The sequence below is a fragment of the Ptychodera flava genome, chromosome 17 (genome assembly GCF_041260155.1).
Source record: "Ptychodera flava strain L36383 chromosome 17, AS_Pfla_20210202, whole genome shotgun sequence".
NCBI classification, from domain to species: domain Eukaryota; kingdom Metazoa; phylum Hemichordata; class Enteropneusta; family Ptychoderidae; genus Ptychodera; species Ptychodera flava.
In genome coordinates, this window is record NC_091944.1 from 17776043 (window position 1) to 17791371 (window position 15329).

The 15329-nt window shown below is 38.2% G+C and overlaps 2 protein-coding genes across 3 annotated transcripts in view; one reads left to right on the top strand and one right to left on the bottom strand.

Annotated features, from left to right (window-relative positions):
* LOC139115662 (F-box only protein 10-like) overlaps positions 1-4400 on the top strand; it is a 49037-nt gene extending 44637 nt beyond the window's left edge. For both annotated transcript variants that reach the window (XM_070677954.1, XM_070677955.1), the window contains one exon: positions 706-4400. In XM_070677954.1, coding sequence (XP_070534055.1) covers positions 706-928 — 223 coding nt within the window. In that variant the 3' untranslated portion in view covers positions 929-4400. The remainder of the gene's footprint in view (positions 1-705) is intronic.
* A 4729-nt stretch (positions 4401-9129) lies between these two features.
* Positions 9130-14853, bottom strand: LOC139115638 (EF-hand domain-containing protein 1-like). Its single transcript, XM_070677917.1, has 8 exons — positions 14707-14853; positions 13973-14194; positions 12986-13273; positions 12218-12566; positions 11711-12072; positions 10767-11164; positions 10258-10450; positions 9130-9830 (listed from the first exon to the last, which is right to left on the bottom strand). Exons 1-8 carry the CDS (start codon positions 14749-14751, stop codon positions 9753-9755), a joined length of 1935 nt encoding a protein of 644 aa, XP_070534018.1. The 5' UTR covers positions 14752-14853; the 3' UTR covers positions 9130-9752.
* Positions 14854-15329: the final 476 nt, after the last annotated feature.

A 15329-nucleotide genomic window follows, 5' to 3' on the forward strand; every position in this document is an offset into this window, starting at 1 on the left:
TTGCCATTCGATGTTTACCGTATGTATAGTGAAGTCATGTTGAGGTATTATGTACACTATCATGCCATCTGTGGATAAAGTCATAAAGACAAATTTTTGTATGTCGGATGTGCATTAGAAAAATCCATTCTCAACATAGTAGAAGTAATTATAATTATATGACCCTACAAATTAATTAGTTATAATTCTCAACATAGTAGAAGTAATTGTTATTAATTAATTTGTAAGGTCATAATATTGAATTGACATCATACAGATTCTGGCTCAATTAACTTTCAGTGAATAAAAGCATTTTTCATAGTCACGTTTCGATCAAGAGTAATTTTGCCAGTGCTTGGTGTGGTGACAGCTTCCATTGATGCAGTTCATTGGCCGTTTGTGTCAAAGTTCTCATTTGTGGAGCCATTTTTCATGTAAAAGCCATGTGCTGGTTATGCTATGTTATGCTAATGTGTTTGTAACATTGAAACACAGAGCATTGGCTATGCGTAATACATGAGCCATCAAATGAAGATGAGTAATTGACATGCTAACCAAAGTAAAGTTTCTCTGATATGTGAAAGCTTACTTGAAGGATACATGCTCTGCCATGGAGCTAATGTCAAGAAAGATTGTGAGTTTGCAGTCGCCAGTGTATCTGTGAATACGTGTGTATCACTGTCATAAACTTGCAATAATCTCATTATTTTTGTGATTACTTCACAGTGAGTCGTCAACGCCCCACAAAAGCCTTCAAAACGGTCTTGGACAATCCTCAGAGTGCAAGCTATCACCGTGGAAACTTGAGAATCCTCCGTCCAGGCCTCACGTGACGCCGCCGAAGTCACTGCCAATGGCTCCGTCGAAACATGTCACAACAACCACCAGAGTCCGCAATCCCAAACTAGGGACCAATCAACAAGGGAGTAAATTATGTGCAATACTGTGAATAACCCAGGTGTGCACTGCATAACCCAAGTGTGCACTGCATAACCAGGCGGGCTGAACCCAGGTGTGCACTGCAACCTTTGCAACCAGGTGTCACCCAGGTCACATTAGGACACATCAGCTGACCTCCCCTATCTCCCGTCCCCCTACGTCATGTTTTATGAACCTTGACTTTGTAACCTAGGCAATGCAGAATCTATATTTTCATACTCCATTCAAGAGCAAAGAGAACGTTTTTGTTCCATTACTGAAAATTTGACAAATAAGCAGGAAGAAATGACAAACAAGGGCCGATTCGTATTCTTTATAATTATGTACCAAATTTTTTTTTAACCAAAGACATTGAACATGTGCAGAAAGTGTATTATGATCTATAAAACTCCTTCAGTATTTTACTTTTACTGAAGAACAGTTGAAATTAAAATTCAAACTTCCAAGCTGTAAGAACACATGCAATATTCATGACTATTGTTTTTCTTTTGAAAAGAAAATAAAACATTGAGCAGTTGTGAAATGAAAGCTCACAGAAGATTTTAAGAACTATTTAGCGGAAAGTTCCAATTAGATGTGACATCTAAATTGGTGTACCCGTATGTTGGTGTTCTAAAGATGGCATTTACAGTTATGCATATGACTCCGGGAAAAGAGTTGTGCATGAATTCTCAAGTTGCTGAAATCTATGTGATACAAGGTGTCCATCAGGGTAGTACCGTAAATTCTTGATCAGATTAGAATTCACAACGTGCGGCACCCAGTCACATATAGCAAAGTAACTATTGCTACCAATTTTGACAGTGCTTGAAATAAGAGTTTTATGGTATCTCTGATTGTTTCATCTGGAAATGCTACTTTTGTGTGAAAAGGGTAATCACACTTATGTTTTAATCTGTAAAACCTTATATAGAAAACAGCATTCCGTTCATTTACCAAAGACATACAATTTACATATAAATACCATAGTCCATGATATGGATGACCAAAGTGTTTGCTTTCAATTATGATTGTGAAGTTGGATATTTCAAAGCTTCAATATTTATGTAGGTCTGTATGTTTACTATAGAGTGGGTTTGTCGAAATTGAACATTTTGTCAATGCAATAGCAACCCCACAACAGGGCTCTGACCAACGCTCATTTCATACTCTGTGAAAGCTTGAAAATTGCTAAATGCATTATGATTAATGAATACTGTAAGATCAATGTAAAAGTGGTGTCAGTACCTTGACCTTGACTGTTACTGCTGATTATGAAAGTCAGCCAGACCAGAATGCAGGCCATTTCTCGAAAGCTTGATCACATTCCATGAGAAAAAAAACAGCATGTGAAAATTGCTGCCATTTGAAAGTTCCCCTCAAAGATTTGGTCAAAGAAACTATGCCAATGGACCCTTTAACCACCATGGTTTGACCTAAATCCATTGTTATCAGTGATGAGTGTGGACCTGTTTATTGGAAATGGGGAGTGAACAGGTTAAAACTATTGTACATGTTTTGTTACTCTGCTTTATTTTCCAGTAATTGTAATTGATGGTGCTGTTCCTCTGGCTAACTGTCACAGAGATTTGAGTGAGTTGTGTCACAATTGTAATACACTTTTGTATACAGATGCATTATAGTTTGTTGCACAAGACAATCCTATACCACTGTCACACATGCCTGTTGTAGTGCAATTTTATTATGAAATGTTCAGCAATTACTCAGACAAGCCTTAGGCATATTCACTTTGGTTTCTGATACTGACTGTGAAAACTACGTTTGACTGGTTTCAGAGCACATCGTATTTGGCCTTGGCCATTTGCCCAAGAATATACAGTGTTTCATCTTGGCTGCGAAATCATAGGATCCCTGCAATTTGGCAAGCCATGCCTCATCTGTAAAATGCCGAACGGGAAAACATGGCAACATCCAATATGTCACTGCCTGATCATAAACAAGTGCTAGTGCCTGTACATAGCCGAACAACAATGTAACAAGTGCAGTTTGAAGGTATACCGTCACCTGTTCCAATTTTGCTACAGTTACCATGGAAAGAGAAAATCTAACCAATGACAGATGTGCACCCGCACATGGGCATTTTGAATACCAAGGAATGCCCCTTTGACCATATATGGGCATATTTTGATTACAGGTAACTGTATACCTTTAATAAGACTCCACTAAATGTAACAATTTAATGTGTTCTTTGATTTTGTAAATTTTTATGAAATATTCTTCCGACAGACAGACTGTTCTACCCCAGATAAAAATGTAATTTGGGGAATGGCTTTCTGAAGACTATTTTTGAATATGTGGTGACGGTATTAACACCATTTAGGTGTACCTGCCTCACAGTCAGGATTAGCTCAATGGTAGTCGGGAAAGTTCAATGAGTACCTTCATTGAAACATGTCAAACAGGTCACGATGATGTGAGGAATATCTGTGAAAGAAAAAATTCATAAAACTCAAGAAGTAATTCCCAATCTCCCCTTGAAATATTAGTGAGGGCACAATGTAGCATCCAGAAACACTGAACTCAGAAACACTGAATTATGATCAAGGTATATTTCAAATTATAGCCATTTGGTCAAAGCTCATGGCAGTTTGAATCAGTGCATAATGGCGTGAAGGCCAAGCAACTATTGTGTTTTTGTTACTTCAAGTCCAAAGGTGGTCATGTATTGCATTTGTCATTGTCCAAGTGCAAAGATCAATAAACATATCTTAATTGTCTGTTTACAAAACTGAATAAGTACATTGTGGAAGGCCAGTTAGACGCTTTCACAGCCTCTTATTGGCTGTGTTGTTTCACTCTCTCCAGTCCTTGACAATTTAAGCCTTTTGTTATTAAGCTTGCACAGAACAGCGAGGCCTGGTTTCACAGTGGGTTGGCTTTTGAAACTGGCGTGCCTGGACCATGCATTATGGAAGACACATTGATGTAATGGTCAGATAGAAACTGTGTAGCAAACCATGGGCTGTGAAAGAATCTGTCGGATAATATACTTTGAATGAATTGCAGACCAATACTGTGTTTCATTCTGTGTGCATGTCATATCAAGCTACACAAACTGTCATCCAGGATGTTAAAATTTTATTTTTGAATGTTTTCCTGCCATTAATCCAGGTAAATTCCTGTTTTACACCCAGCGCACACAGTGACTTTACTAATACAACAACCGTTATACTCTCAGCTTATGTATGAAGCTAAACTGCAGTCCAATATTTTAAAGTGAGTTGCGTTATTGACAAAAATACAAGTGCATTATCTCAATGTTCAAGCATTATTACCAGTGATATTTTATGATATTTAAGAAAAAAAAACCAGTATTTTAAACTCACCATAGCAATGTAGCAATTACTACTTACAAAAGTGTATAAGTATGTTATATATATGCTTTGTATTTTTTTATTTATTTTTTAGTGATATTTTATCAAAAGGCAATGTGCTGATGTGTTATTCAAACTGGTGAATAAACTGTAACAGTTTTAATTGTACCATATCTCATGTACAAGTTATTTCCAAAACTTTGTGTCATCAGTATTTTCTATTAACACGATTGGAACTAATTGGGGATGATTGGATAGTGAAGTAATGTCGGTTTGATCTGCAAATGTAAGCTCATCTGCTTTTCTTTTTAAGTTATACACTTGTTTTTATGAGTAATTTGTAATATTGCAACATTCAGCTATGTGGCACCTAGCACTTTTGAGAAATTTGAAAAATATGAAGATGCAATTCTCCCAAATTAGTTCCAATTGTGTTTATTGATCTTTACCTCCCCAGTAAATAAAGTACTTTGGAATTGAGTTCTTCACCGTATCGCATGATAAGTTGTTGAGGTAGAACGTGCCTCGGGGACAGATATTCAGACTCTCAAACTTTTACAATTCTTTTCTGCTATACCACTTGTGGGGGTTCATTTTAAAGCTCTTGATGTAAGAAAACTTTTTGCCGCCTGAGTTTTTAGAAAATCGAAAAATTTTATTTTTCTCCATAGAGTTAACAGGGGGATGGCGGCCATTTTGAACTTTAAATATCGATAAATCTTGGGTCATTTATTTCTCTGGTACAAATTTTCATGGTGACCCAAGATTTTTATTCTTGATTTAGTAAGAGTCAATGGCTGAAAGTTTCAGCAAAAGTTGATGTCTTTCACTTTCGAGGTGCATACTACCTTAACATCAATGTTTCTCGCAATTTTCTCAGATATTCATGACATAGACTCAAATCTTTTACTGCATGAGAAAACATTCACATGTGACAGAATGTGCACGTAAATTTCAGTGTTCATTTCACTGTAAATTTCATGCAATTTTTAAAACATTGCATGGTACAAAGAAAGCTTAGAATACGGCATTGACGTCCCAGTGGAGGAAATATATCGCCATGTGATCCAGTGAATGACAAAAGGTTTCTTCATTGCTAATTCCAATGTGTGCAGGTATATGATATTGAAATGCATTGTGGGTAAAAAGTCAACTTCTCACCACACCCAGAGTTTGAGATAGTGATCAAGTAAATAGTTTCAACACAAATGTAGTCACTGTCATGGTGAACCGTTGTTTGTTCATGAGGCTAGCTAAAATTGATTCATCTTTTTAGGCATTTCTGGGATTAAATTCCTGCATAACCTAAATCTTTACTTTTGCTGCTGTAAGTCCTAGAAATCTGCCAAACTGTAAATATGGTTGACTGCCTGAAACTTTCTTGACTCTTGTAGGTTGCAAAATCGTATTTAAGGCCAAGAATTGGCCCTATGCACTGGCCCCATGTACACAATCAACAACTTTCAAGGGTTGGGTTAATTTTCATCAATGCTCACCCATTGGTACATATCAGTTATCCGTTATGCCCACTTCATTTTGTATATTTCACTGAAATGTGATGACCAGCCTTTCAAGGCAATACCAACTATTCTTCAGTTTAATTCCAAGGAGAGTTTTAAGTCATGGCTTTGGGGTCTTTCATTGGGACAAAGAGAACAGACTGTTTTCTTTATCAACACCTCATCTCATATGAAAATAAAATATATTTATGATGTTTAACAATGTCATAATAAAAAGAGAGTCCTTATCTTGGGTTGACCTTTCCATGACCTTATAAGATGCAACAAACATTGCTCAAATACCCTAGGAAGTCTCATGTCACAAAGTATTTTTTTTGTAAATCACTGGAAAAAGACAGATGAGTGGGAATTTGCTGTGGTATGGCGCCCTCTATGGTTGCTAAGTTCACAAAGTCTTCTACAGTACACCGGCAAAGCTTGGATAGGACCAATTCTTAATAACATCACAGCTGCATCATTTGTACTCAAAAAAATAAATCTTTGTCCTTAGCAAGTGACAGGAGTGATGAAATTGGTACCTTGATCTGACCAATTTCATGATAAAAAGGGCAAAAAATCACTTGAAAAGTGATCCAACCACGAGGTGAAGCAATAAAAATGTGGTTGCTCAACAGATACAATCTGTGGAAATTTCCATCAACAGAAGCCAATATTGCATATCGCATCTATAATGCTATATATAGCAACAAAACAGTCCTGATCAGCACTGTAGCGATAGCATTGTCATGGGTTCTGTCATTGGTGATTGCACTTGGCTTTCACAGTTTAAACGCACGCTGCCCACTGACTTCAATTGTCAATAACAAAACACATGTATATGTTTCTAAAAAAGAAGACGTGAATTTTTTTTATTTACGATCATGTTTCTCGGCTATTCTGCAAAAATTTGAACATGACGTTGTTTTCTAGTCAGTGGTTCCAAGGTGCTTTCTTTAATACACTGCAATGGATCATCCATGAGTCTTTGCTATAGATTCTTACAAATTTCCCTTCAAAGATATATGACAAGATCATTAGGATTATATAGAAACTGTTGTCCAGTTGACTAAATGACAACTGTGCTTTACTTAAAGGATTTTTCAAAATCATAATACAATTATATTGATATGATGTCAAGTTTTTAACATGCTGCGGTGTCAGGAATAAATCAATGACAACTATATTTTACTTCTAGGGTGTTTTGATAACAGTTGAACAACATGCAATTATATGAAAATGACAAATTATTTTTTGACATGCTGCTGTGTCATACATAACTAAAATGCCAAAACCTACGGCAGGGTTGCTGTGTAAAATAAACCCAAAATCATTTAGAGGACTTTTTGTCAACAAAACAAACTCTGTAGCTATGCTGTAGTTATTAAATTCAGAGCACAGATATTTTATGAACATTATTTATACTTATTGGGCATATTTAAATGTGAAACACTTGTGTGTCACTAACAGCCTACAATGGTATTAATACCATGTTGAAACATTCTGTACATGGAGCTGAGGGAGTCTGGTTTACAAAGGTGGCTTAAATTTTACTTTTTGTCAGAACCTAAATATGAGCTGGTCAGTTTGTGAGAAACAAAAATAGTGTTTGCCCAAGAATAGTAAAAAAAACTTTTCTTTTGTGGGTACCACTTGAGCAAAATTTGACCTCTGTTACAGTACAGTTTTATGCTAGCTGTTTTTGTCTTCCAAGAATTCTACCTGCTGCCTGTAGAGGGCGACATTCTTGACCAGGAGACAAGTTTACACAACACAACAATTCAATATGTGACTAGTCTGGCTTCAATATCCATGTAATGGGCATTGGTGAAAGTAAGGCTGTTTCAATGAAGATTTTTCCTTCATAGGAGATAGTAAAGTAATCAATATTTGAGGCATCGATTGTTTAGGGTTCGTCCCAATCAAACAAATATTTTCACTGTTTCAGAAAGTTCTGTTTCCCATTAGGGGACGTTTCCATCTAAAAAACAATGCATATGCAATGCACATTCACCCCTTGAAATAGGGGTTTCAAGGGGTATGGAGCTCCTAATTAAAGTTATTTGTCATCTCGTAAGCTGTTTGCAATATGTGATTAGAGATAGCGATTAAGTGGGTGTACAGGGAAGACATCTCTGCCTTACACACTTCACTCATACAGATAATCATTCGCCTTGAACTTCTCTGAACATTGTACCCTAGTACCCTAATTTTCACAGAATAGGACCTATAAATATACTACAAGCCATATGTTAGTTCAAATTAATAAAAGTAAGAACAAATTCCGATGTCCTGAAATGATAATACTGTTGTCAAGGTTTACACGAGACTGAGTTTGTGCCGCTTCACTGTACAATACCTTGGCATAAAGTAGTACCGGCCAAGCTATTGGTATCTGAAGTTGTTGACTAGGCATTATGTAATGTCTGATTATATCTGATATAACTAATCTTTACGGCCCTGATACGGCTTTTGCGGCCCGAGGTCGTACGGCAGAAGGGCCCGAGCGTGCGAGGGCCGTACGCCGTACGACCAAGGGCCGAAAAAGCCGTATCAGGGCCGTAAAGGTTTTATCATATACCTTATGGAATGATAAATATGTAGTTTACACAATATTCGACATTGTTTAGGAGATAAAGATGCATGCGATATCAAATATTCATCGCCATTTGTGTCAGTTTTTCATAAATACGATGGCCGCTTCCCGTCGCGAATTGACATACATAATGACGTCATTTGTTTACCTGCAGAATTCTAGAACGCGCAAACCAATATGCGTACTATTACGTGACCAACAGAGATCAAGGCTGAAATTGAGGTGTAAGAAGGACAAAAACGTGATGTCAATTTATTGTAATTTATACTGAACAGGCATGCACTTAGTATACACAGGATTTCACTAGAATTTTGAAATAAAAGCCGATGTCACCGGCGCGGCTCCACTGTCGCCACGCGCAACTACGATCTGAGCGAGCAGACGTTTTCCAAATCTCGCGCTGGCTTTGTGTACGAATGGAACGTTTGCGGATAGCAACGCGCGTAGTAACCAGAATCGAGATAGTTCAGAAATGCACGTGATTGCCCATATTTGGGCACCGGGCCGGGGCGTGATACGTAAAAAAAATGCACGGATCTGAGGGCGCTTTCTCCCATAGCTTTACACAGGCACGTGAATGTGGGTATATGATAATCCTTTAGATTGCATATTATCAGTGCAGAAAGAGCCCCAAAAAGTGCATTGTTTTTTAGATGCAAGCGTCCCGTCATGCTGGTCTGTTATGTTTGAAACTTCAAAATATTAAAAAAACCCAAAAACACCACTCATTTTGGATTTTTGAAAGGGGTAAAAACACACCAACATGAATATGAATGCTGGATTATAGAAAACAACAACTCAAACATTCACTTCAACAATATTTGTTTTTATTGAAATTGTGTCGTAAGTATTAACAGTTAGAAGAAACACGGAACAAAAAACTGCATGGATATTTTCTTGATGATTGCATATACAAATCCTATACTGTGTATTGGCACTACACTATGCCTCAATCCTACGATGTTTTGCGTGACGGACTCAAGCCACACTGTATTGCAGTTTCTAATAATAGGTTCTTCCGAGCATATTTACAAATATTCAAAAAAAACTTGTGACTCGTTTTGTTATACAGAAAATAAAAAGAGAATATTTTCCACTCAGATACACTGATAAGTTTATTGTGATGCTGTTTTTTGAATGAAAAATATACATAATAATTACATATAAAGCTGAAAACAATGGTGTTTTTTTTAAGAAATCAGCCGCAAATATTGAACAGTAACATATTCTTACACAAACGTTCTAGATATTCTATTTACATGCTTGCTAGCCATAGATGTTTCAGTTCATTTGGTCACTTTTTCTAGTAACCATTTTTTATCGCTGACAACCCAACCTTTCAATCTCACTTTGTTCCCTCGAAAATGTCCCCCCTGTAGAACAAGTCCATAAATATCTTTCCGCCCGTTGTAGTAACAAGCACAAAAGTTATGCCCAGCTCAAAAATTTGATGAATCCATCGTAGTCGATCATTCCCTCCTGGTTTGGATCACACTCTGCGATAAGCTGTAAGTAGAAACGAAAAGAGAAATTCAGTTGACTCGATTTCATGTTGGCGACAAAATATTGCTTTCTTTTGGATTATTTCCCTGTCTTCATATGCTTACAAATAATTCCTGCTTTTTTCAGCTTTTTTTTTTCATATTTTTTAAGAATTTTACTTTCATCATACCTTAAAAACTTTCACCATGACGATGTCTAATATACATTATACGTTTACACATAATACCGAATCTGACACCAAACAATGGGAAAAGAAAACTAGACATAACGTTTGATCCTGAGGTATTTGTTTGCTAAAATGACGAAGTGGCAAAATTATTTCCATATTTCAAATGCTGAACATACTGATACTAAATGATGCATCCGGAATGCAATAAGACCTTGAGGCAAATCATCACAATGCTAGGGGGTCTTATGTCCATATACTTACAGCATCCATGATGTCATCATCAATGGGCAAGTTATTCCTCTTGCAGACGCTCTTCAGGGCGGCAACGTCGATTTTACCCACTCTGTCTTTGTCGTAGTTGAGGAAAGCATCGTGCAGTGTCATGTTGTTCAAGTAGTTTGCTTTTCTCAGTTGGGCTTGGACCTCTTTGACCAATCTCTCCCTGTCTCCAGGCCTGGAAACGAAAAAAAAGGAATAAATTTTATCAGGATTGTATCAATTGGTAACTGTATTTGGTAAATGGCAATGAAAATCGGAACCATTAGTAGCTTGTAACTTGAAAATTTATTTAAAAATGACGCATATGTTAATTGATTTACACAAGACATTTGTTTAAATTGGAAACAACTCATTACACACAAAAGTTAAAAGGGCTGAACTAATCGATCTTACGAGGCAATTCTTAACCCTTTGAACTCGGCTCGGACAAAGATGTCTGCATGAGGTCATAGGTCACCAGGGGGTCAAGGTGCAAAGGGTTAAACACTCACACTCTTGTGACTTCCAGTGGAGCGCCTTTTATAGGCATCTGTGTGGGGGCTCCCGCTTGCGACATTTTCAGGTCTCGAATCGATGACATCGTTCTGTCGCTCCCGGGGAAGTCGGAACTGTTCTGCGACAGGTAGTGGAGGACGAAGTCGTCGGCGTCGATGATGATAAACCGGTGGCTGAACACCTGTATGCAAGCACCGATGTACATGTCTTGTGGGCCGTAGAATTCGGGACTCCCGGCCTTGCTGCCTGGCTTGGTGACCCGCGTCCTCTCCAGGAACTTTCCGCCGATGATGCCCGAGTTACGCACTGGGGGTTCGTAGATCATCATCATATCGTCAGCCAGTCGATAACTGATAATAAAACGCCTTCCTTTGTCTTCTGGTCGTACAGAATCCTGCAAGAAAACAAGTCACGGTGAGATGCCCTTTCATGTATACTATGATTTTCCTGTTCTGATGACGGAGTTGATATTTCAAACTCATATGAAAATCTGGCAGCAAACCAAGGCTATCTGCTTTATATTACAAAAATTTCAAAACGTCAAGTGTCTCTTCCATGCAATATCCATTTTGGCATATTACGCCATGAAAAGGCCAGAGAAGTCTAGTAGTCTTTGTCACGAAGATGACCAAACTATTTCATGATAATGGAATAATTTTTTGATGGACACTAAAACTGAGCATAGTAATTTTGACTTCATCACAGTACCCTTTAAAAAATGCATGTATCATTTTAAGGGAAGTGTTCAGAACTTCAAAGTTTGAAAATGAAAGTACATGTACGTATATGTAAAAAACATGATTGGTTTTGGTATCACATGAGTATGTCTGTTTGATTGAATTACTTGACGACAGAAATCCTGTAATTTGATGTTGGTAGAGTAGAAATAACTTGACAATATCACCATTTCAATCGTAAGAATCAAGACTGTTCCACTTACCATCACAGCTGAGAAGCGGAGAACCTTGTGGTCATTTTCCAACATTTTGATGAAGTCTTTCTTAGGTGGTTGCGGGATGAGTGACAGACACGACTGTAGTGAATCTTCCAGGGAGCCAAATCCATTGTATGGAGGAAGCTCCATATGGGGTGCATTGCGACCTTGACCTTTGACATCTACCGGGGTGAAATTTGTGAGGCCGTATTTGAGGTTGAGGTACTGCTTGGTGAACTCGTCGCAGTCGTAGATGAGGAAGCGGCGGTTGTAGATGAAGATGGTGTTACCGATGGTCAGGTCTCTTGGCGTGTACCAGTCTTTGATCTCATGGTTGGACAGTTCCATTACAACAGAGGGGAAGGAAGCTGTGAGAGAGAAAGGAGCAAGGTTTTGAGTGATAACCATGATACTACCACAAAAATAGTTAAACAGTAACATTTTGAAACTACACACACAACGAATTTCTGAAATTATTCTAACTTTTTGGAATTTCAGAGTTTGCACACTTACATTCAACATTGTATCTGTCCTTTGGCAGTTTCTGTCTACGTAAGAGAAGTGGGAATGGATCACGGCCATCATTGGGTTCGTGCACTTCCCGCACCTCTACAGTATCATCCACCAGGTAGTACTGTAGCACGTACGGGCGGATTTCACCGAACATGCTGTCCCGGTCGTCCCACACACAGTAGAATCGCAACACCTTGCGGTCCAGTTCCAGGAACTGTTTGAGCTTGTCAAAGGTGGATGGCGTGTTGTACATACGCAGTGCAGCTTTCTCCTTGCGGGTGTTGGAGTAAGGATCATTGGGTATTCCCTCCGGGCCGTTGAGGTCTATACCCTCGCTGGCCATAAATTCCTGAAATTGCAAAATGGAAAATGGAATTTCACTGATTGACTATGACAAACTGCAGGATGAGATATGCCCATGCTTTGTGAATCATGCTCTGTTTTTTTTTATTTTCAGAACAGTTTTGACTGAAAAACAAATGTATATTTACAGGAAATGAAAAAAAAAATTATTTTCCCACCTAAATTTTAGTGCAGCATTTTAACAAGTTATATGAATTTTTCTGTAATTTTTTGATTATTTTGGACCAAAGGGACATCACATATCATTGGCAACAGTTTTCACCAAAATTATGGCAAAATCTAAAAAAAATTTGACTTGGGTACATTTTATAAGGTGCAAAAGTTGACTTTTGCGCTCAAAGGTTTAATATATAATCTTGTAGAAACTCAAAATGTCAAAAGTGAAATCACTGACTATCTGATTACCTGAGTGAACTTATCACAGTCCACCACACGGAAAAGTTTTCCGTAAAACGTCACATTGATGCCGAGATTCATGTCCTTCCAGTGCCAGTGATCGCCTTGGTCGTTTTTCGGGAGCCGCTGGCGTTTGATAAGCTTGCCCTGGGGCATGCCGCTGTTCTCTACGTGAGGCTCCACAACAGAGACGCTGTCATCTTCCAAGTAGTAAAAGATGCTGACGGGACGGATGCGATAGTATTCATCAGGCGACTCGTGTACAGTCTGTCTGAAGTAGGCATCAAATTTCAAAACCTGTGCAACAGAGAGAAACATAGAGTTTAGTTATCTATATCACTTAATACATACATATTTTAGTGGTAAAGTTTCTTCTGATAATTGCTTATTAATATGTATAAAGCAATTTGTTCTGAAGACATTCCCTGAGTTTCATGATTGCTGAGTAACACTTTATCAGACAATGCTTCAAACATATCTGAATCTACCATGGTACCACTAAATAATTTTCATTCAGCTTTGTTGTCATAAATCCATAGAAAGCTTGGGTCTGTCAATGAGGCAACAGGCAGGCAAGGGGTAAAAAAAATTGCACTTGTTTACCCCCTTCGACACCGAAATTTGGTTTGACCCAATAGTCGTATTAGCTTTGGACTTGGAACATTCTATCGGGATACATGGGTGAAAGATGTCCGAATGTTGATTTGTAACTTTTCACAAGAACTTCTATTCCCCCCCCCCCCTCAACTGTTTTGATGAGGAGCAACCCTTTGTTTGATACAATCTGCATACAATTGGAAAAATGTTTAGGACAAGTGTTTGTGTTAGGATAAGTAAAATAGCAAAATATCTGCATTCCAAAATAAAAATTTGAGTGCTGCCGTACAGAAATACTTCTTTACATGTAATAGCAAACGCGTAGAGCCAAGAATATATACAGGGAAAGTGAGAGTACATATCGTGGTACAGAAGACATTTTGTACCGTCGTTCCTTACCTTCTTGTCAAAAGCGACATGAGCTGGAATAAAATCCTCTGGGGGCGCTTGTTTGGCCTGGCCGTAAGTCAACGTTGGTCGGAGGTTTGCTAGTTCGTCGAGTTCAGACTCGCTGAGTTGGTTCACCGGTAGAGGTTCCCCTCCGATACCGATCTCTGGTCTGGCCGGAATGGAGTAGCCATTCTTGTAATCTAAACTGTGCGCTAGATGGTATTTACTTTTCTGTTCGGTGAAGGAAGAAAATAATGTAAGGGCCGATATTATACGAATGTTTCCAGTTCCAATAATCTTTGAAAATATATGTCGACATAATCTTATCAGGGAGTCTATGGTATCCTCGAGGGATTTTCGTTTTTTGACCACAACAAACCAGTTGATCGACCCATGGAGGTAGCAGAGATCGACCGGGGAAATCAAATGTTTTACATGTAAAAATGTAACCGGCGATCAAAGAAATCCGTTCGGCAGAAGTGAACTGCGCAGTACGCAAAGTCACAGCCTTTGAAAATGATAGCCGATTTTAGAATCTGCATCCCGATTAATGCTTAAACGCAAACTTGTCTTTGCATACACTGAGATCAACATGGCTGCCATGGTGGCGAGGAAAATCGAATGCAGGCCATTTCAAACGATTACAAAGAATCTCACAAAAATGTGGTTATAATGTCGATAAAGTTACATTTCGGTTTGGCATTACACTATATCTGTCACTGAAAGGAGAAAAACATACTTACAGTTGGATCTGTAAAGGTGTTTCCTGGCAGAAAAGGCAGCGCCATGATTACTGCACTTCTGTTGCTGCAACGCTGCAAACACTAGGTTATGGTCTGTGTTGGTAGCTAAGCAAAGACGTCACACAGGCGTTGTCAAGTAAACAGTCAGGGCGCCGCCAACGGCCATATTTCACTTAGCGCCCTCACAATGAGTATGCAGATTACTTTGTTTTTACAAATAATGTTCAGTGTGAAGCGAATGATAGAACAAACTAAACTATCTAATGAGTACTTATTTGGAAGATGAAAATCGCTGATTTTACAGAATAACAGCAGATCCTATGCATGCTGGGATTATGATGTTAGACTGCTTTTCGTGTTGTAACAGTCGAGATTGTCAGCACAAGGGGTACTATGGGTACTTCCCTTGGCCATGTACGTGGAATGAAATAGATTTATCAAGTTGTTCACTAAAGCTCAGATAACCAAGTATTTAAGCTCTCTACAGAATAGAATTTATAGGTCTGTGCTATGATTCCTTTGGATTAAAAAATATGCAAATAATCATGAATCTATTTAAAAAAGGCAACTTCCAAATAAGTTTCTTGAAACCAATCAACTGTCAAAACAACAATTCACTGATA

Bases quoted from the DNA above. Each gene is read 5' to 3' on its own strand.
- LOC139115638 (XM_070677917.1), bottom strand. From the start codon at position 14,751: ATGGCGCTGCCTTTTCTGCCAGGAAACACCTTTACAGATCCAACT. The intron at 12,567-12,985 runs GTAATCAGATAG...TTGCAATTTCAG, and splicing joins ACTGTGATAAGTTCACTCAG to GAATTTATGGCCAGCGAGGG. The intron at 9,831-10,257 runs GTAAGTATATGG...TTCTACTTACAG, and splicing joins ATGATGACATCATGGATGCT to CTTATCGCAGAGTGTGATCC.